Raw genomic sequence first — 20,479 nt, 5'->3', positions numbered from 1 at the left:
AGCCACCCAGGTACCCCTCTTATGGGTTTTTTAAAAGATTTTATTTTTAAGTACTCTCCACCTAACTTGGGACTCAAACTCTCAACCCTGAGATCAAAAGAGTTGCGTGCTCCACCTACCAACCCAGCTCACCAGACACCCCTCCACTCTTATGTTTTAAATTCACCAATAAGGTGTGAGCTTGCAAAACCCTAAACACCCATCCTCTACCCCAATAGAAGCAGAACCCCAGGCCTGAACTATGACCTCATTGTGTGGCCCCAGGTGTGCAATGTAATTTCCAACTCTTAAAAGTAATAAGCCTCATCTCTTTCAAAGTCCCCTGATGGTTATCGCTATGGACATCTTACAATCAGAAGGAGAAACCCAAGGACTGGTCCAGCTATAGCACTAATTATTTTATGCTGAGACTGGCACACAGCATATACATTTTCTCATCTGAAACATTTTCTGTGCCTATATCGGTATCTGACTTCCTAATACCCATATAGACATTTTAATACATGAGGAACTGGCTCAGAGAAGTTAAGGGTTTTTTTCCTCTGTAGCTACTTAGGGGTAAAGTTGGCCCCAGAATTCTGGTCTCTGATCCAGCATTCTTCCACTTTTGCCAGAAAGATTCCTTCAATATAGAAGGTTGGGAACCAAAGGCATTTGGCCTGGAAGAAGAGGTTGGGTGGGACCAAGGAAGAGAGGAGCCTGGGGCAGGCATGTGGAGATGGACAGAAATTCTCCCTCCCTCATGTTGGTTGGAGACTCCATGATCCAGCAACTCCATTACTAGATATATACCCAAGAAGAATGAGTGCACCAGGTCCAACAAAGACAGGTACAAGAATGTTCATTGACGCTTTATTGAGAATTATAAAAAAACTAGAAACAACCCAAATGTCCATCAGTGGAAGGAAGGATAAACATTTTGGTACATCTCTATAACGGAATACAACTCAGCAATGAAAATGAATATACTATTGATAACATACAATATGGATGAATCACAAAGACATTCTGCTTAGTGAAAGAAGCCAGTTTCCAAAGGATACATTCAGTATGACCAAAACTAATCTGGAGTGACAAGAATCACATCAGTGGTTGCTTCTACTGGTTGGGGGAGACTGACTGGAAGGGGTACAAGGAAGTTCCTGGGGTGATGGAAATGTCATATGTCTTGACTTGAGTAGTGTTACCACATGTACATGTAACTTTAAGATTTGTATCCTTTGCTGTATGAAAATTATACTTCAATTTATATTTAAAAAACTAAAGCCCAACTTTTTAGGAAAGGGTCAGTTACAGAAGGAAAAGCAAGGTCTCAAAGAGCCCAGTGTGGAAGTGACATCCCAGGCTGCCTCCTGTTGGGGGGTGACCAACTTTGTCAGAGTTGCCTGGGACTGAGGTGTTTCTGAGGACAGGAGACCTTTGGTGGTTGTACAGGGAGAGCCCTGGGCAAACCAGGACAGCTGGTCACCCCGCTCCTGTGGAAGTAGGGAACTAAAAGGGAGTTCTCAGCATCTGGCAGACAGGCTAGACTACCTTGGTCTCAGAGCCCAGAGGTTGTTCCATAAGCTCAAAGAGGGGCCACAGAAAGATCACAGACGCAGGCATTACTAGTTGACCATGGGAACATCAGGAGTAGGGAGCCATGCTTGTTCTTTGAGCTCTCTTTAGGGGCAAGAAGGGGTTGTGGGTGGAGCTGGAGGGACAAGGCCTCAGAAACTGAATAGAGGCAGTTTGTCCAGGTTCTAAGCATCATGGCTTCTGAGATAGGCTCTGAGGTGAGTCTCACTTAGCTCTCTCTTCACATCAGATATCCCCACCCCATCGTCCCTTAAATGCTTCGGTCAGGAAAATACCAAAGAAACACACTGATTTTGTGCAAGGAAAACAGAGACATGGGGACCTATCAGAGGCAAACCCTATTGTATCTCTTCACCTCTACAGATGTTACAAGGCAGAGGCTGTCCCCACACTGCTTTTGTTTGCCATAACCTGCTGTGACTTGAGCTGGAGGGGTCTTTTCTACCTTCTCAGAGAGGGCCATGAGGGAGGGGCTCATCCAGCTTTCTAGCTGAGGCCTGAGGTGGATTCTGACAAAGAAGCTGCCGGTAGGGCTGGTCCACAGAGGGGAAACAGGAACCAGGAAGTTCTCAGAGGTTCTCAGAAGTTCTCATAGTGGTGCACGAAGTGGGCCTGGTCCTGCCTGTTGATGAGCTGACAGGCCTTCTCTACATTCTTGGTCATTCCTGGAGGGCCACAGCTGAACACTCCAATCTTTGGTACCTGTCAAGTGTGTTGAGGGGAATGGTTGCAGAGAGGAGAGGCCTGAAAGCTTAAGATTCTCACCCTGGGAAGAAGCTGCTTCTTAAGCTTGCTGGAATGACCAGCGAACTGACCCCCCCCCCCCGCCCAAAGCGGGAGGCTTGAGCTGGGGAAAACAGGGGGTTGGGCTTGAAGCCTTCCTCCAACTCTTGATCCTATCCTGGGGCTGGCATGGGGTGGTCCTCCACTCAGATTACATCTGTAGGGTGCTTGAGGGCAGGATATCCTGGCAGGGGAGGGCCAGGGTCCCAGGACAGGTGACATGGGACTGACCTGCGGGTGGACCTCCTGCAGGGACTTAAAGAAGGGCTCGAATGGGGGGCGGCCGAAGTGGGTGATGGAGCGCAGGCCCGTGAACAGACTCCGGTTCAGCACCTTCTGGAAGTGTCGCTCACAGATGTACTGAGAGAGGGAGTAGAGGAGGAAGGGCGCCGCCAAACGGAGCCAGAATTAACTCTTGGTCTAGATGGTGGCCCACCTAGCTGCCCTGACTGCCGGCCCTGCCCTACCAGCATGGTGGTCCTGAGGTCAAACTTCTCGGCCAGCTGGGTGATGTAGATGTGCACGGACACCAGGTCCTGGCAGTCATTCTCCTCCACCTCCCGGATGATGTCAGCCAGCCACTCAAACTGCCGCTGCGTTCGCGTCACCCAGATGAAGTAGATCTGGGGACACATGGTGGGAGCTCAGGATCTGGCTCCAGTCACGGTTCCTCTACTCCAGATGCCTTCACCCAAGAGGCCAGAAAACCTCCGACCACCCACAGACATCAAACGTTGGCAGCCCCACAGGCTTTTAATCAACAAATCCCAGTAGAGGCCCTTCTGTCTATACCTCCTACCCTCCCTCAAATGTTGAGCACGTGGACAACAGCGTATGAATGACCCCAGCAGAATCGGTGTCTAGAAGCTGAGGGCTTTTCCTCTTATTGTTCTGCTGTGACGTGGGGCCACAATCAGGCAGTCTGTCCCCTTCAAAGGATGGGAAAGAGACACTCACCTTTTTACAGAGCATTTGACTGCCCAAGGATGACTTGAAGACCAGGTCTTTGAGGATGGAGGCAAAGGGGGTGACCCCAATGCCCCCTCCCACCAGTACTGACACCTCAAACTTATGCCATTCCTGGTGGCCCTCTCCAAATGGCCCATCGAGGTACAGCTGCAAGACGAGTAGGTTGGAGTTAAGCCCCACCACCACAATAGTTCTGAAGCTAGAGGAGGGAGGCAGGGAAAGGCGGGTATGTTTACAGAGAGAGGCAAAAGGGGGTACCATGGCATTACCTGGAAAGACCGGTCTCTGGACTGGGGGAGGGGAGGGACACTGGGGAGCCTGGGGCTGCAGGGCAAGGCCTGCTAAGGGATGTGGGGTGGGTAGCTCATCTGGCCTGGGTCTGGTCACCTTTGGGTATTTGGCACAGCCATCTCCTGTTGGAGGTGAGTAGATCTCCCTGAGCCGAGTGGTCCAGGGTCCTGCCGCCCGGATGTGCAGGCTGAGCGTGTCCTCGTGGGGCGCAGAAGTCAGTGTGAAGGGGTGGTACTCAGTGGTCCCCAGAGCCAGACAGGCGATCCGCACCCACTGTCCTGACTTGTACTCAAAGCCTTGCGGCCGCTGGAACTCCAGGTGGGTCACTCCTGGGGGTCATGGGCAGGCAAGGGCAGGGATCAGAAGGCTTGCTCCTAGTACCTGAGGACAGGCAGATACCCTGTCTTCTCCACACACCTGAGGCACAGGGAGTGGGCATATATGGTCTGAACAAGTGGAGTTCCTGGGGGTGGGAGTTGGAGGATCCCCTTCTCTCTTTCCTGGGTAACCCAAGAGCTGAGTTTCTCTGCTCCTGGTTCCAGCTCTTGTCTCCCCTCCATTCCTTATTCCGACGAAAGGCCCAGGCCCTATATCACTGTCCTGAATACCGACCTACAGGTCAGGGGACCACGGGGTCCCCAAGGACCATCTCAGTGTTTACCAAACCTCTACCATTTGAGAATTACCTTTGTGATGGGCCATTTCTGCACACCTCTGCACTATTATTTCCCTAATACTTTTTTTAAATTGACCTACTTTTTCAATTTGATTTACCTTGACAAACTTCAGCTCACTAAGACAGGTGGAAAACCAGTACCATGTGTTCTGAACAGAAGGCAGCACATTTTATCAGATTTTAGCTGGATGCTATTTGGTACCTGACTGTGGCTGAGCTTCAGGCCTGTTCTCTCTTTGTTAAAAAAGTTGATTAAAAAAAAAAAAAAAAAAGTTGACTTGCGAGTACTGGAGAGTACAAAGGTTATACTAACACCATGCTGAGCTTTTGTCCTTGAGTAATCTTAATTGACATAAAGTTGAAATGAGGTTAATTTTCTTACTTGGTCCTGAAGATTAGATGGTCCCACAATACCTACAATCATCTGCCAGCCTCTACAGTGATGTGAATCCTCACCTTGGTCAACAGACTCTTGAAATGTTGTTGAAATGCCAGTTGCTCATCTCTGATTGGGGGGGGGTGGTTATTTGTGGAGAAGGGAGGAGTGTATATGGATCCCCAAGGTGCACTCGGGCCACACACAAGAGGTGTGGGGTCTGTGTTGTCCTTAAACCTCTCTGTATGAACCTCCAGCTGCCTCTTCTCATGGTTACTTCTACTTGTTTGCAAGTCCTCCTGGGGGCAAGCATAGCCCTTTCTGGGGCTCTGTTTACATCAGGAAAGGCACAGTTCCCCAAGGGGCTCTAAGAAACCTCAATGGTGGTCTGGAGGCCTAGGGAGCTGTCTCCACATATCCCTAGAGTTGACTTCTACTGCTCCCCGCCGGGGTCAGGCTGGGCCTGGTACCTGAAGGCAGCAGCTCGGCCTTCACCACGCTGATCTCCACCTTTTTCCTGCTCAGGCTCACCAGCTTGTCTCCCACATAGATCAGTGCTGGGACCAGGAAGTAGATATGGAAACGGGGCAGCTGGATCAGGCCAAAGCTGCCATGGATAATGATCTGGAGAAAAGGCCATTTAGTACAACTTAGGCCCAGCCAGGCGCCCCCACACCCCGCACTCCCCTTGCCCAGACACTTCCTGCCTGGGCCCTTGGCCTGGGTTGGGTCAATGAAGCAAGTATAGACTTCACAGACTGGGGTCTCTGATCTCAGGGTCATACTCTGAGATCTTAGGTCCAGTTCAGCCAGCTCCCTATCCCTCATGAGGGCTCATCCCTGCCCTGTGGCCTGGCCCCGCCCAGAGGAAGCCCTCACCAGCACGTAGAGCAGGATATAGAGGTGATGGGTCAGCCAGAAGCCCCGGAAGCTGCGGCGCCGGAAGTGGTGGGAGGCAAAGACATACATGATGGCCAGTACCAGGAGCAGCAGCACCCCCGTCATACCTGGGAGCAGGGGAAGAGGGCCAGATAATGCTCTCAGGACCTCCGCATGGGCTGAAAATACAACAGAGCATGCCCCCGTTCTGCCCTCCTTTTCTGACCTCGCACGCCCCCAGAACAGCTTAACTGCAGCTGGGGCCTGTCCTGGAGACGAGAAAGAAATCATGACCACTACAAACAAGGAGGTACTCATGGGAAGAGGAAGTCAAGCAGAGATCCTCAGCTAGAACCCCCAGACTCCACATACAGCCCCACTCCCTACCTGGGACAGTCTGGAAGAACCACCAGTAGAACTTTTGGGGAAGCTGGGACCTGTGGGACAAAGGCATATGGAACTTCTGGCTGGGGCAGGATGGCCACCCCCCACCAACCGTCACCATGTGATGCTGCTCCCACCAGCACTGACGGCTGAGCTTCCTGGACCTCCACCACTCAGATGGCTAGGGATCCATCCAAGGAACATGGCACCCAGCCTCCCACAAGTCTACCCTCTGCTCTCTCGGCCATTTTTCCTCCTGTGTTATCTTGAATTCTCCTACCACAGCTGACATTTGCTTCCTTGAGTGCTTGGTTCATATTCTGTAAGCTCCATGGGGGCGAGGGTGGGGCTCTGCTCTGCTCATTGCTCTAATCCCTATGCTCAAACAATGTCAGGCACGTAGTAAAGACTCAGTAAGTATTTGCTGAATGAGTGTGTGAATTTGGCCTGCCTGTTCTCTGCACCTGGATGGGCCCATAAGATGTGCTCCATAGATGGTTGCCCAGTCAATGGAGGATAGGCTAAGATGCCATGCTCTATGCCAGGCACACACGGGAAAGGGTCTCTGATTCATCTCCTGAACACCTTTCCCAGATAATTAAGGCCAGCTTCCTTCCATGGCAAGGAAGTCACTTTCAGCTTCCCCAGCAGGCTTTTCACCCTCATTCAAAGATAGAGCAGAGTGTCCATGGCCATCTCTTGCTTTTCCATTATGCCCTTTGGCCTGCCCAAATGTCCCAAGGGGGAACCCTCCCCAGAACTGACCCATCGTTCACAAATACGTTGGGAAACATGCAGGCCAGCAGGCTGAGGGGACTGACCGAGAAGATGAAGACATTGACCGCGTGGCCAGCACTGTGCAAAACTGAGAGAGACCCCATTCAAGATGCTACCCAGGCCCGACCCTACCTCCCACCCTGAGGGACAGAGGACGCCCAGAGGGACAGATGGGGGGATGAGTAGATCCAGTCTCCTCACTATTTCCCCCACAGGTAGACCCAGGGGGTTGCAGCAATGGGGGTGGGAAAGGGGGCCCAAGAGCCACGGACTGGCCAGGACAACAGCAGCCATGGCAATCCAGCGGTGGAAGTCCACGGCGGCGTCAAAGGGCACATAGCGGTGGAGGAAGGTCTCTCGCAGGAAGGTGATGAGGTTGCGGCACATGGTGAGCAGGATGTAGGAGAACATGAAGGAGATGCTGGCGGCTGTGCCCCGGGACAGGATGATGCCCACAAATGTGGTCTCCGCAATGCCTGAGGGCGGCGAGGCAAAGGCGTAATCTGGGGAGGGGGCAAGGGGTGGATCAGCACGGCCCAGAGGTTGGGGGCCCGGGCCTGAGTTGGCACACCTGGGCTCTGGTGGAAAGAGCCCCCAGAAGACTCTCCATGTCTCCCTTCCCACTGCCCGCAGCCCAGAGCTCTTACAGTAAGCACGCTCTGCAAACAGGCCTGCACAGATGGCTGAGAAGACCGCCACACACACGATGTGCCGCCGATAGTTTTCCACGAAGCGCTTGTACTGCCGAAGCTTCTGGGCCAGGAGGCCCCGCTGCATCTTCTCCTTCAGCGCCTCCGTGTACAGCCGGGGAGTGGACCCTGCCACCCTGCAGCTGTGGGAGGCACTGGCCATGAGACCCGGGGGCCCTAGCATGCCCTAAATGCTGCCCCATGAAGGAGACCTGGCAGGGTTAGGAGGGGCCGGAACAGATGAAGGAAACAGCACCTGGTGAGCAGACCCCAACTTGTACCTCTCATCTTTATTTGCTCCATCTACACATACTCTTCTGTCTCGCCATTACTCCACCTCATCTCCCTCTGTCCGACTGTCCTTCCCTCTTGCTATTCCCTGCACAGGCCTTGCAGCTGTGCCCAAAGCAGGCAGGAGCCAAAAGACCCCCTATTGCCATCTCAGTCTTGCCTTTGCGTGCAAGGCCCTATGCCTGAAGATTAGGGTGCAGAGCTTGGAAGATGTCAAAGAATCACTGACTCTATGTCCCACCAGTCAGGAAATGAGACACATGACCTTGTGTGTCCAGGAGGAGTAGGCTGGGCCCTGAGACTCTGAGGCTTCTCCCCATGTTTCCTTGGACTTGATGTTCTGGAAAATACTCACTTTTTGCCAAACCTCTTCTTCAGCCCAGGGCCTCCGAGCTCTGAGGCTTCTGAGGGAGGGAGCTCCAGTTTCTGGGAGCAGGAGCTGAGAAATGGAAAACGGGGCTTGTTCTCTCCTTGTCTTTGCAGCCAGGAGAAGAACCACCTGATCAGAACTTCAGAAGATGGGGATGGATCCTGGGGCCCATGGGCTGCCCACAGAACCTGCCCATAAAACTGGTCAGAGAGAAGCCAGGCAGGAGAGGCAGGGCAGAATGAACAAATATGATCTGGTCTTCTGTTTTAGAAGATTCTGTCCTGGAGTGGCAGGGAGAGAGCCAGGCTCCTGAGCCACATGAGATGTGGGAAGCAGTGGAATTTGGGCCAGGATCGATTGTGGACTAAGAGCTACTTTCAGAGGGCAAATATCTGGTCCCGGGGACTGATGCAGCCAGTCCTCCTTCCTTTACTTCTCTTCAGGGGATCTGCCGATACCCATTCATGCTCACCGTTCCCCAGGAGTCCGAGTGATGAATGAGACTCGACAGCTGATGTTTGGTTTAAAGATGTCACCAACGCCTGAAGTGAAGAACAAGAGTCTGGACAGCTTCCCCACCAGGGCAGAAGCATAGGAGACTGCCCCCAACCCTGCCACCCCACTTCTCTAGGAAGGCTGCCACAGCACTTGCCAGTGACTTTGTCACATTCTCATCTCTTGTTCCAGCCTTGTTCCCCTCACTGCCCACACTGAGCACCCATTGTGCACAGGGCAGTCATTGCTCGGCAAGGTAGTGACTTGGTACATTTGGGAAAGGGGACCACTGCAGGCAGATGCAACCCTGCATCCTTTGTATAAAGAAAATAATGCCTCTTCCTTTGACTGGGTGTATCCCAGGCAGTGCACACGAGCTCAGTGAGTGACATGTAGGCTGGATTTCAGCCCACCCGCTGACCTCTCAGTAGGCATCTTTGTCCAGTGCACAAATGGTACAGCTGTACGTGACACCCTTGATGACAAGTGTTTGGCTCTATACCAGGCACAAAAGACTTGGGGAGACATACAACCCAGGTCCTATCCACTCTCATGTTAAAGGAACACCCCTCCCTGACTCCTACAACTTCTTACATACACACACCTCCCCCTCTGACGCAGAGCTGCGTGCGGCGGAGCTCGCTGTCATGGTCCCGCAGCATGAAATGGAAGTCCTCCCACGTCAGCTCCTCCTTATCCTGGAAGCCAGACTCCCGGAACATGGAATCCACCACCTCTGTCAGCTGAGCCTTGGATAGGCAGTTGTTGGAGATCTCAATGAAGGACCTTGGGGGAAGAGGAGAGACAGAGTAGCCTGTCATCCAGCAAGGTCAGGTTCAGGCAGGAGCAGGGTGGGGCGGGCCCCAGATTATCTCATGTGGTTACCAGTGACCCAGGAAATGGCACTGAGAAGGTGTTCATCTAGCCTGCAGCTGACGTGAAGCTGGGTGGGGCGGCCAAGGGTTTGAAATTGAAAGCAACCTTGACCAATTACAGAAGGCAGCCCTCAAATGAGGGGGCACTGAGAGTTGGGATAATTGTCCATTCAGTGTAGGGACACGTCCAGATGAGCCATGGGCTTCTCACGTGACAGGCTCTCTGACCACTCTCTTGCGTTAATGCATCCCATGCCGCCGCTGGCCTCCCCCTTTCACAGTCCAGTGAGGGCACAGATGGCCCAGGTGTGGGGAGAGGAGATGTAGCTACAACGGTTGCTGCTTCCTTGTGTCAACACCCCAGGGCCCATGCAGGAGTGTCTCCACACCCCATCTGATAGCACCCAGACTGGCAGATGCGGTGGCCACACTCTTTTTATAGGCTAAGCTTTGGGACACAAACCAACCAACCGTGCACATTTGTGTGAGAAGACGTCTGTTCACATGGCCCAGCAAACACATTTCAAAAATGCATCATCCAAGTGAGACTGAGCAGGATTCATAACTGGGTAGGAGGAGATGGTGGTTGCTCAGCCCTAGGGGACAGGGACCCTCTCCTGGATTCCCTAGAGTCTCACCCAGGCCTGGGTCTGCGATGGCACCCCCAGTGAGGGATGGACTGCAATCGGCTTCACCCTTGCCTTTTAAAGATTGATTGATTGATTGATTGACTAGAGAGAGAGAGAGCAGAGGTGGGGGGGAGGGGCAGGGAGAGATGGAGGGAGAGAATCTCAAGCAGGCTCCAGGCTGAGCACGGACCCAATGCCGGGCTTGATCCCACAACCCTGAGATCATGACCACTTAACTGATTCAGTCACCCAGGCAGCTTCACCCCAGCCTTTTAGACGCCCATACCCAATTGTGGGGATCTGGGGTGCAAGAGGGATGCAGCAGTTCAGGGAAATGCTGAAGGCAATGGAAAGGTAGAAAAGGTAAAAGACTCCGCACAATTTTATGCATTCTATTTGTTAATTTGTTCACTTATTCCATGTGATCCAGGTAAGTTTGTATTTAATACATGCCAATCACAGTGAAGAAGAGGTGGATTTGGTGGGAAGCAAAAGAGAAATCAGACCCTTGTCCTTACGGAGCTGAAGGGGGCTGTGTAACCAGAACAGTGTTTTTTGGAATAAGAAGTCCATGCACTCAAAACTGGTCTTTATCAGCACACCCTAACCAGAAATAGCTTACGCAAGAGGAAGAAAGAGGATTGGAATATAGAGGAACTTTCTAGGTTTCTCCTCCTGTATGTCACGGTGATTAATACAGGAAGAATGACCAAGCTCATCTTGGTCATTATTTCATAGGGCAAAGCACAGTGTTATGTACAGTGGACAAGAGTTTATAAAGGTCCAAAGGCATCCAAAAGGGGGCTGATAGACTTTTGTTATTGGTCATATTGGTTTGGCTGTTGTTGCTTGTTTATCTGTCTGTTTGTTTTTAACTAGGGAGGGAGAATTTTCTGGCTGGTACAGACAGTGCAGATAACAGACCCTCCTAGAGGCAGGGGCCTGGCCAGATAAACTTCTTATGAAGCTAGATGCTCTTTGAGTCTAGGAGGATGCAGCTAAGCCACCTTTCAGTACAGATGGTCACATACCCTCCTCACCCACCCTCTGATTTGACATTCCCTGTCTCAAATAGCAGGGAGTCTCAGAACTGGAAGGGCCCACACCATACCGCATCATGGTGAAGAACTCATCCTTGGAGAGGAAGCCATTTGCGTCAAGGTCATACATGGTGAACATCAGGCGGGACTTGTCCTCTGGAGAGCCTGGGAAGAGAAAGAGGGATGCAGGTCACCTCTGCGCTGAAAGACTGCAGGTTCCTGGAATGGCCCACCTTCCCCCTACCTTTCATGAAGACCACCAGGATGTCCAGAAACTCCCGGAAGGACAGGTAGCCATTGCCATCTTTGTCAGCCAGGGAGAACATGGACTCCACAAACATGTCCTGGGGCTTGAGGCCCAGGGACTCGGCAAACTCAGCTCTGCTTAGCTCACAAGTCAGGGCCTCCCGTACTTTCTGGGATGAGTCCAGGGGCAGGGTCCCTGCGTCTGCCTGGTCGATGTCCAGCACCTGCCCCCGGGCAGCAGCAGAGGGAGGGAGAGAGAAGGAGGTGAGGCCTGGGTTGGGTGCAGTTCAGTGACCCTTTCTATCTCCCCAAAGTCTAATTCAGAAAGGGTGAGCCCGGTGGCTACTCCCGGTCCTTAGATACACTTCTAACTTGGGCCTTGGCTCTCCTGTTAAGGGGGTGACTCCAATTTCTAGCAGCTAGCCCATTTTCTCCCTGGACCCAAGATCCAGGAGATTTACACAGTAAGGAATGGTGCTAGCTGGGTGTGGTGGGGTTGGCGGGTCAGGCAGGGAGCGAGTGGCAAAGCTACAATTCAGTCAAGGCTGACTGTCCCCAGCCCACAGACCAGAAGCTTAGTTCACCCCAGGTAAGATCCTGTCCAGCCATGTCCCGTCTCCAAAAGACACAGCCATGGCACCTGGGCAAACAGGTGTCTGAAGAAGATCTCCAGGATGCGGCCCCGCTGCTGCTTGGTCACAGCCCTCCTGAACAACTCTTTCTCTCTCATCTCAGCCACATCAAGGCCTAGAGCCCACTGCGCACAGAAGTCCCGCAGGTGATTCACGAAGGTGCCCCGCTCCTCATCAGAGTTAAACAGCAGCACCTGGGTGGGAGGAAGCCCGCTCAGTGCTCGGAGCTCCAGCTCTGGCTCAGCCTCCCCTCAAAAGGACCTTGAGTTCAGGGAAGACGAGAAAAGTTGTCCCCTGCCCCCTCCCTCCATCCAGGCTGGAACCAGATGAGTGGCCCAAGGCGGTCAGAGGGAGGGTCACGTGGAGTGCGGGTCTGCCTCTCCCCAGCACTGCCTTCACAGGGAAGCTCTGTAGCTGAGGAGAGGGTGAGCTGACAGGACTCGCTCTGAGAGGGGAGACTGGTGAGCATTCCAGGTAGGGGAAGCAGGACAGCCATACCAGGTCATACTCCTTGGGGATTTTGAGCAGTAGGGCGCGACGTCCGCGGTCGCCCGAAAGGATGAGGTTGACCTGCTGTGGGGACCGCAACTGGACCGTGCGAAGCACAGAGAGCCGCCTGTCCAGGACCTGCAGGCGCCTGTCTGGGAGCAGCTGGATGGTGATGGGATAGCTCTTCTCCCTGGGGCCCGGCCACTCCATCGCTGGGGAAAGGACAGTTGGGCAGAGCGGTTCAGCAGAGGTAGATACCCAAGCCCTGACCTCAAGCAAATTCCACTCTATCAGTCTGAGCAGGCACACAAAAGCCTGGCTTTCTCCCCATATCCGTAACCTGTTTTTTCTCCCAGGGCTCCCCATCTGGCCCCCAGCCCCTCCCTCCCCTCAGCCCCATCTTACCTGGCACACCATCTTTGGCTGCTTCTTTCTTCACACTCTCTTTGCCTTTCTTCTGTAGACTCTTGCGCTCTCGGCTCCGGAAATGGGCCACCACACCAGAGATAAGCAGACTCACTGGAAGAGATCAGAAAGAGCCTGTGGAGAGGGGAGCCCCTTGCCTGCAGCCTCACTGAGGGTTCTGCTGCTGCCCCTCCCTCACAGGGTCCTCTGAGCCGGGCTTTGACAGTGGCAAGGAGCTCATGCCACAGACCAGCAGGTTATGAGGGGCAGAGACAGTCAGCGGGCGCAGGGGTGGCCAGGGGAAAAAAGGTGGATGAGCATGTGGAGAGCTCACCTAGCGGAAGACAGCAGAGAGCCACAATGGTAATGCCAAACCCAGGACCACTGCCCTCGAAGTAGTCCAGTATGGTCAGGGGCACACAACGGGGCAGGCCTTGGGTTGTGAGTTGCCGAGGCTGAGGGCAGGGGGCACCTGAGGAAAAGGACACAGAAGACCTCAAAGTCAGCATCTCATTCAGGGCCAGGGACGACTCCTCTTTCTCCTGTAAAGAACTAGGTACAATTCCCCTTCCAGGCCCACCTCTCTAGGGCTGTTCTCCTCAAAAAGTTCCCTTCCATATCCTGTTCTCAGCACCCACCACAGCCTGACCACAGAGTGCAGCCTGCAAACTAGTCCAGTCCTACTAGGGGAGGCAGCCTCATGCAGGCTTCCCAGCACCACAGCAAACAGGCTGCCTGGCACCTACTTCCCTGGACAGGACCAAGTGCTCCTGTCCCCCATCCTTGGTCCTCTCGCTGGTTGCCATTCGCTATGTTCTCCCAGGCCACCCACCGTCCTGCCAGATAAAGACGTTGGGCTGCAGGGCACTGGGGTCCACGTTGGTAACAGCCACCAGCACATCCCAAAGGGTGGTGTTTCTGATTTCTGCGATTTCCTCTTTGGAGAACAGCCTAAGTTGGAGAGAGTCAGGAATTGCTGGAATGGGAAGGGGCTGCCAGCCTCCAGCAATCTGGGACCCAGGGCCTTAGATCGGGGAAGAGACCCAGAAGGGCTGAGGAGGAGGAGGAGGAAGGCCAGCTGGGAATCAGGGGCCCACATCAGCCACTGACATTACACGCAGGCGGCCTGGGGCCCAGGCCAAGGTGAAGTCTGAGGAAGGGACCCAGGCAGGCCTTACCCATTCCCGGTGTTCTCAAACCAGTAACGGTCGCCATCCCGCAGCCGCACAAACTGGTCAAGGACAATGGTGCTGAAGAGGGGCCCGGGGTCCCCATGGCTCTCCAGGAGCCCCCCAGGGAGCAGCTCCAGCCGGGACAGATCCTGGTTGTACAGGGCAGCTGTGGCCTCCAGCACCTGGGCACCATGGGAGGTGAGGAGTGTGTGTGCGTGCCCGTTTGTGTGTGTGTTTGTGCACGCCCATGTGCATGTTAGGGAGAGCACTCGCTGATGCTCCCTCCTTCAAACACAGGACTCCGTCAGCTGCCTATCTTGCTGCTCAGGCCCGAGGGGGTCTCCTCTTCCTAGGCAGTCCCCCTCAGGATGGCAAGTCTGATGGGAGGACCAGTGTGTCCCTGCCCAGGTTAAGACCACCATTAAGTGTCTGAGGACCATATTCTCTGACCACCAGTGTCCAGACTATCTGGTCCCAGTGATGAGCAGCTTCAAGGTCACCCAATTCATTCCTGCAGGAGGGATCCTGCAGAAATAGGACACTGGCACCCAACCCAGGCCACCCTGCAGGAGTGGTACAGTGTAGTGGTGAGGAATGTACTCTGGAGTTGGCTGGCTGAATTTAAATCCTGTCTCTAGGACTGACTTAGCGGCTATGTCATTGGTAAGATAAGGATGATGAAAGTATCTACCCTATAGCATTTTTTATATAGATTAAATGAGTTACATGTATACAGGTCTTAAATTAAGAAAGTTTTAGCTCCTATTGCCATCATTACTATTTCTCACCTGGGGGTCCACACTGGGGTTGATGTGACTCCAGTTCTGTGGGGTATCCAACCCCAAAGCCATCAGGGCTTGGGTATAGCTGGGCAGTCCCATATCTCGGCCACGTTGGATACTGCTGGCCACATAGTCTGTGCGGGAGAACTTGCCAGGACCAGGCCAGTAGTCTGAGAAGGAGAGACACCAGGCTATAGGGCTGAATCGTCCTGACCCTTCTTCGCCCAGCAACCCTACATTAGGCTGTTGGCACTACCTGTGTCTGGCACACTCCCCACATGTGACCTGTGCCAATATCAGCCTTGCCTCTATGTGGGGCTCTCCCTAACATACACATGGGTGTGTACAATGTTATCATGTGTGATCAAGGGCAATTTTTCTGGCAAGAATCTTCCCCTGGGACTCAAGACTGTTCTAATCACCAAGCAGTATATTCCCTGTTCTTTACCTCCTCAACCTCAAGACAGGACTGGATGAAAATCTTTAGAGACCTAAGCACCAAGGAGATTGTGCTGTCACCCCTCCCCCCTCCACATATTCAGACACAGGTTAATTTAGAATGAAAAACCACACTAAACTCAAATTAAGCAAAAAAAAAAAAAGTTAAAACCTTTTTCTTCTAATGGCTATTTGCATCATGTATATTTGTGCTTCTGCATTGTAGGTACCCTAGGGTCTGCCTGTTGGTTCACTCAGAAGGGTCCCCAGGCTCCCGAGCCTCTGGCCCTTATCCCCTCTGGCTCCCAAGCTCACCCCTCAGATCTTCAACCACTATCCTGTCCTCCAGCTCTGAAATCTGGGAGGCCATTCCCAGTAGCAGCTGATCCACGACTTGGGCACTGTTCAGGCTGGCATTCTGGAAAAAAAAAAAAATAATAACACATTCAGGATAGGCTCTTGGGCCTCTTCCCACAGCCTCGTCCCTGTCACCCTAAACCATGCAGCACCTCAGGACTGAGAGCCCTTGGCCCGTCCTGACTCTTGAGCTGCTGTCTCCAGATAATTTTCTGATCATTCTCCCCTTCATCTCCTACTATCTGGAGTGGCAACACGCAAGATCTGGAATGGTTGCTTTGCCCAGCCTGTGTGCCAAGACCGACATTGACCCACCTTCCCCTGACCCAGACCCCAGGCTGACCTCCCGACGCCAGTAGCTGTTGCAGACCCTGAGAGCTGGGGTATGGCCAAAACCCTCATTCAGGACGATCTGGAAATGACAGCTGGCATTTCTGAAATGGGGAATCAAAGATGGGATGAGAACTCAGGGGGAAAGCTGAGATGAGGTTGAATGGGGTGAGGGACTCCTAGGGGTTTGGCCAAGACTGAGGACGCAACTTCTTTGAACACAGCAGGGATATGGCAATATGTGTGGATTGAAGGTATGGGTTGCTCTTTGTCCACCTAGAGTGGGAAGGGAAGGAGGGACCAGAGTAACAAGCTGCTGGACAAATCCTGTTGTCAGCAACTAAAGCCCAGTCATTAGGAGGGGTTGTTAAGGTTGAAACTCCTACCCCTGCGTCTTATTTAGGGTTTCAAATCTGCTTCTCTTCCCCTTTAAACTGTGGAGGTGTATAAAAGTCTCCAGGTCCCTAAGGTCCTTGACCCTTTACCTCTGCCAGTGTGCTATGCCTCTCCCACTGCCAGCCTCTCCCTCACCTCATGTAGACGCCAGGAGGCACCATGGTAGAGAAGAACTGCTCAGATGCTGCCAGGAACTCTGGGGAGATGCTGGGATCCAAGAAGGAACGATACCCTGCCCAATAGGGGTAAGAAGATAAATAGACTCCTTATCACATCTTGCCATCACATGCAGCCACCTGTTTTTTTCCCCCTGTATATCCTGACCATTGTCCCTCACTGTCCCCCCACGGCAGCCCAGGTGTCTCCCCCGCAACTCCTTTACCTGTATATCCTGGAGGTGTTTTCTGCAGGAAGCTGGGCAGCCACTCATACAGAGCTATGTTCTGAGGGTCAAGACAGGGCAAAAGGGAGGCAAGTGCTTGAGCAGCCACGCTGAGAACGGTCTGAGCCCAAGGAAGGCTTAGGTGGGAGATGAGGGCCAGGCAGGGGCAGTCAGGAGGGAGGCAACTCCAACAGGACAGGGGCAAAGGCCTGTCCCCCACTGGGAACATGGGATGGCAGTGGCCTGATAACTAATAACCACAGCCAAGTCTCGTGTATAATGGCCCTTGGCCTGCTCCTCATCTTCGGGGTCCATTTCTAGACGTTAGCTCCAGTTCTGGGGGCTGTTTGTGTGAGGATAGAGGGCTCTGCGGGGCAGCGGAGTCTCCCGCGCAGCAGCGGGCAGTGGGGGGGGGGGGGTTACCGAGCTGGGGGAGGCGGGGACGGGGCGTGTGACTGACCTGGTAGGTGGCGATGACCCTCTTGCGCGCGTGCTGGAACAGCTCCTCGTCCCCCCACTGCGGGTGCTCGCGGGCCAGCCGCTGCGCGCACAGGTTGTGGTAGCGGAACCACAGCAGGCCCAGCGCCTGCAGGAAGGGGTCGCGGTTCCCTCGCTCCGCCCCGAAGGCTGCACGCGACGCGGGGCCACAGGGCGCCGGGGCCGCAGGGGAGGACGTGAGCGGCGGACTGACCGCCAATGTAGCCGCCCGCAGCCCGCAGCCCACCCCGGCCCGCCCCGCGCCCCGGCCGCCGCAGCCCGCCCCGCCGCCTCACCGTACAGCCCCCGGGGCCCGCGCTGTCCGGTGGCCGGGTCGGGCGCAGTCCACATGAGCAGGGGGCTTTGGGCGTCCCGGGGGAAGGCGGGGTCGGGCCCCGACGCCAGCTGCCCCCCGGAGAAGCTCCGCAGCGCGTCGCTCCAGGAGTGCGAGGAGCCGTAGATGGCGCTGCCGTCCAGCCAGCCCGTCACCTCGTTGCTCTGCGGGGGCACGAAGACGGTGAGCCGCCAGGGTGAGCCGGTGGTCGGGGAGCGGAAGCGGGTGTGGGTGGGAGAGGAGGTGGGAGCCCCGCCCCGCCCTGTCGGGCCGCGACCCCGCGACCCCGGCCGCCTAGTCTCACCAGGTCGCGGGGATTACTGGGGCTCCGTCCGGTCTCGGGGTCCCAGCGGCTCCTCTGGAAGGGGAGGACCACGTCCCCGCGCCGGTCGGGGTCGAACACCGGGTCGCCGGGCGGGATGTGGATGTTGAGGAACTCGGCTGGGCAGCCGGGGGTCTCCACGCTCACCAGGTCCGAGAGCACGTGGTAGCCTGCGGCCATGGCAAACTGATGAGAATCGCCACTCACCATGGGCTCGGGGTTTCTCTAGGTTTCTCAAGACTCAAAAGACATGTTGGAGTGCAAGCTCGGCCACCGGCTCCGGGTCTTTTTTTCTAATTTTCAAAGTGGGGATATAGTACCCTCTCCAGCCACCTCATAACATTGTTGTAAGAATCAAAATAATATAATTAATATAAGGGCTCCCCCAAATCAATTCCCATCTTCCAACAGATCTTGCCTCCTCCTTTCACTTCGGAGGAAAGAGGATATAATCGTATGGGTAGGAGAGCGGTGGCAGGGGACTCAACTCCTAGAGCTATAATGGAGATCCAATGACACTCCTAGGTTTGGAGTAAGGGGTAAGAGAAAGATAAGAGAAGCAAGTATCCCTGACTGGACACTTCCAAATCCCTCGAGATAAAGAAGGGCTAGAAGTGTTCGACACTCCCCAATCCCTCGAGATAAAGAAGGGCTGGAAGAGTTGCTTAAGGCGGAGGAGGTGCCTGGGAGTCTGCGGTCCGTCCCCCCGGCTTTTGCGGACAGGCCGCAGGGCCCCTCTCCCCAGGCGCTGAGCTAAGTGACTGCTCACCCTCGGCGTCTTCCCACTTTGCTCTCACCAAAGAAAACCCCCAGCACCGTGCGGTTGCGGCGGGATGGCTGCCCGGCTGCGCCGCGCATGGCGGCGTCGCTGAGTCGGCGCGGGTTGGGCAGCAGCGGCTCCCCCAGAGCCTGGTAAACGCCGTCCGCGTAATTGGCTGGCATGAGGCGCTGGAGTCGGGAGCCTGTGGGAAGCAGGGAGCTGGGCTGTCAGAGCACCCCGTCCCCTACAAGCCCACAGACTTCTCCCTACGCCTACCTCAAATCCCCATCCTCACCCTCAAGACTCTCTTCGCCGGGGTCTCCTGGCCCCAGGAGTGCGTAGGAGTTCACTACACAGACAGCCGCGGGGGCGGGGAGATGGAGGCGGCGCGGCGCGCTGTCTCCGCTTCTTTGCTGGTGGTCTCCTGCCGCCCGGCCCTCCACTAGTCATCCCCCTAACTCCTACCCAGATCTCAGGACGCACCGGCTGCGCCACGCTCGTGATGCCTCAGGTTGTTGAACCAGCCGTCATAGCGCTGCACTTCCCAGGACAGTGGGAATGAGTCCTGGCCGCCTGCGGGTCAGAGAGCGGTTCCGTCAGCGCTTCCCTCCCTACGACAGCTCCCGCTCACGGAGCGCCCCCAACTCTACCTAAGAGGCAACACCTGAGCCTCTTGAGGCGCAGTTGAGGCTGCGCTGGGAAATTTCCCATCCCGCGGAGCCGCGCTGCGATTTGACCGATCTTGTAGCTTGCCTCCATCTGTTTCTTCCCCCCACCCTCAGGAGGTGCAGGGTGACATCCCGAAGCTAGGGGCACCGGACACTTACCCGCTGGATCCAGGGATGCAGTCAGCAGAGCTCCCAGGAGCATTACTGCCTCTGGCCTTGGGCAGAGCATGCTGACCTTGCTGCCTGGGAGGTGGGAGGTGAAAAGTGAGGGACAAGGAGCAGGTATCCCCCGTGCCTACAGCCCACATGGGGGAGGAGGTGCCTGCTGCTTTCGTTTCTGGAGCAAAGCTTTTAGAAGCATCACCAAAACCCGCATCCACATGCCACCCTTTTCAGTACACCTGGTAGGCACTGACACTGGTCCCTGCTTTCCACCTGCTGGAAGAACTAACACTGGTTAAAGGATGCCCCCCACCCCTGCCCCAGGGCTACCAGTCCTCTGGGGTTTGTCAGTTCCAAGCAGAAATTTACATCCAGCCTGGCTGCCTTCCCCTACCCCCCAACTCCCAACCTCCAACCTCCATCCCCAAGCCCTCAGTAACTGCTTCTCCTAAAGGAGGCAGGGAAGGGAAAGCGGTTAGTGAGCTGGGAACCGGGACCTGCAGCTCCTCCTACTCCACGGTGAATGCCTGTGCATGGATAGGAGGGATGGAAAGATCAGGCCCCAAACTCCCTCCAACCTCTGGTTTACAGCTTCTGGCTGAGGTCAGAAATCTTTCTTCTTGGAATCTTTGCTTCTCTGCCCTCCTCCCAGGCTTCATCCTCCCAACACAGCAATACCTCTACCCCCCAACCCTCCGAGCTCTGAAGATCCTTCCGCCCAACCCCAGCAACACCCTTACCCTCTTCTCCGGATCCTTTAAGGCCAGCCGCCCTGGTGTCTACTCAGGTCAGACCAGCGCCAAGTGACCACATCTGGACGGGAGGCTCGCCCTCTTACTGTGAAGGCTGGGCTCCCTCATTTGCATAGTAGCCTCCGCCTGTTATTTGCAAGATCTCTTCCGAGCTGCACCCAGCTGCCAAGCCCTGCCATCCGCCCAGCAAGCTGCCCAGGCTGTTATAAAAGGGCTCCAGGTCTTGTACCACTTTCAAACATAGAGCAAACCACAGAGCCTCGAAAGTAACTG

General features: G+C 54.7%; 1 protein-coding gene across 1 annotated transcript; it reads right to left on the bottom strand.

Moving 5' to 3' along the window:
- Nucleotides 1-838: 838 nt before the first annotated feature.
- DUOX2 (dual oxidase 2) lies at nt 839-20,085 on the bottom strand. Its single transcript, XM_044230745.1, has 34 exons — nt 20,033-20,085; nt 19,452-19,535; nt 19,108-19,197; nt 18,662-18,826; nt 17,847-18,034; nt 17,505-17,706; nt 17,192-17,358; nt 16,732-16,792; nt 16,485-16,581; nt 15,967-16,057; nt 15,582-15,684; nt 14,835-14,998; nt 14,053-14,228; nt 13,707-13,825; nt 13,209-13,346; nt 12,875-12,988; nt 12,479-12,681; nt 11,989-12,174; nt 11,347-11,572; nt 11,174-11,267; nt 9,163-9,344; nt 8,536-8,605; nt 8,049-8,132; nt 7,361-7,545; nt 6,986-7,216; nt 6,702-6,801; nt 5,940-5,989; nt 5,553-5,680; nt 5,144-5,297; nt 3,718-3,950; nt 3,319-3,477; nt 2,829-2,984; nt 2,593-2,721; nt 839-2,280 (listed from the first exon to the last, which is right to left on the bottom strand). The coding sequence occupies exons 2-34, from the start codon at nt 19,519-19,521 to the stop codon at nt 2,158-2,160; spliced, it is 4,638 nt and encodes a 1,545-aa protein (XP_044086680.1). The 5' UTR covers nt 19,522-19,535; nt 20,033-20,085; the 3' UTR covers nt 839-2,157.
- Nucleotides 20,086-20,479: the final 394 nt, after the last annotated feature.

Source organism: Neovison vison, chromosome 13, assembly GCF_020171115.1.
Source record: "Neovison vison isolate M4711 chromosome 13, ASM_NN_V1, whole genome shotgun sequence".
In the NCBI taxonomy this organism is placed as follows: Eukaryota; Metazoa; Chordata; class Mammalia; order Carnivora; family Mustelidae; genus Neogale; species Neogale vison.
Note: the sequence above shows the minus strand (reverse complement) of the source record. Positions and strands in the feature narration are given on the sequence as shown.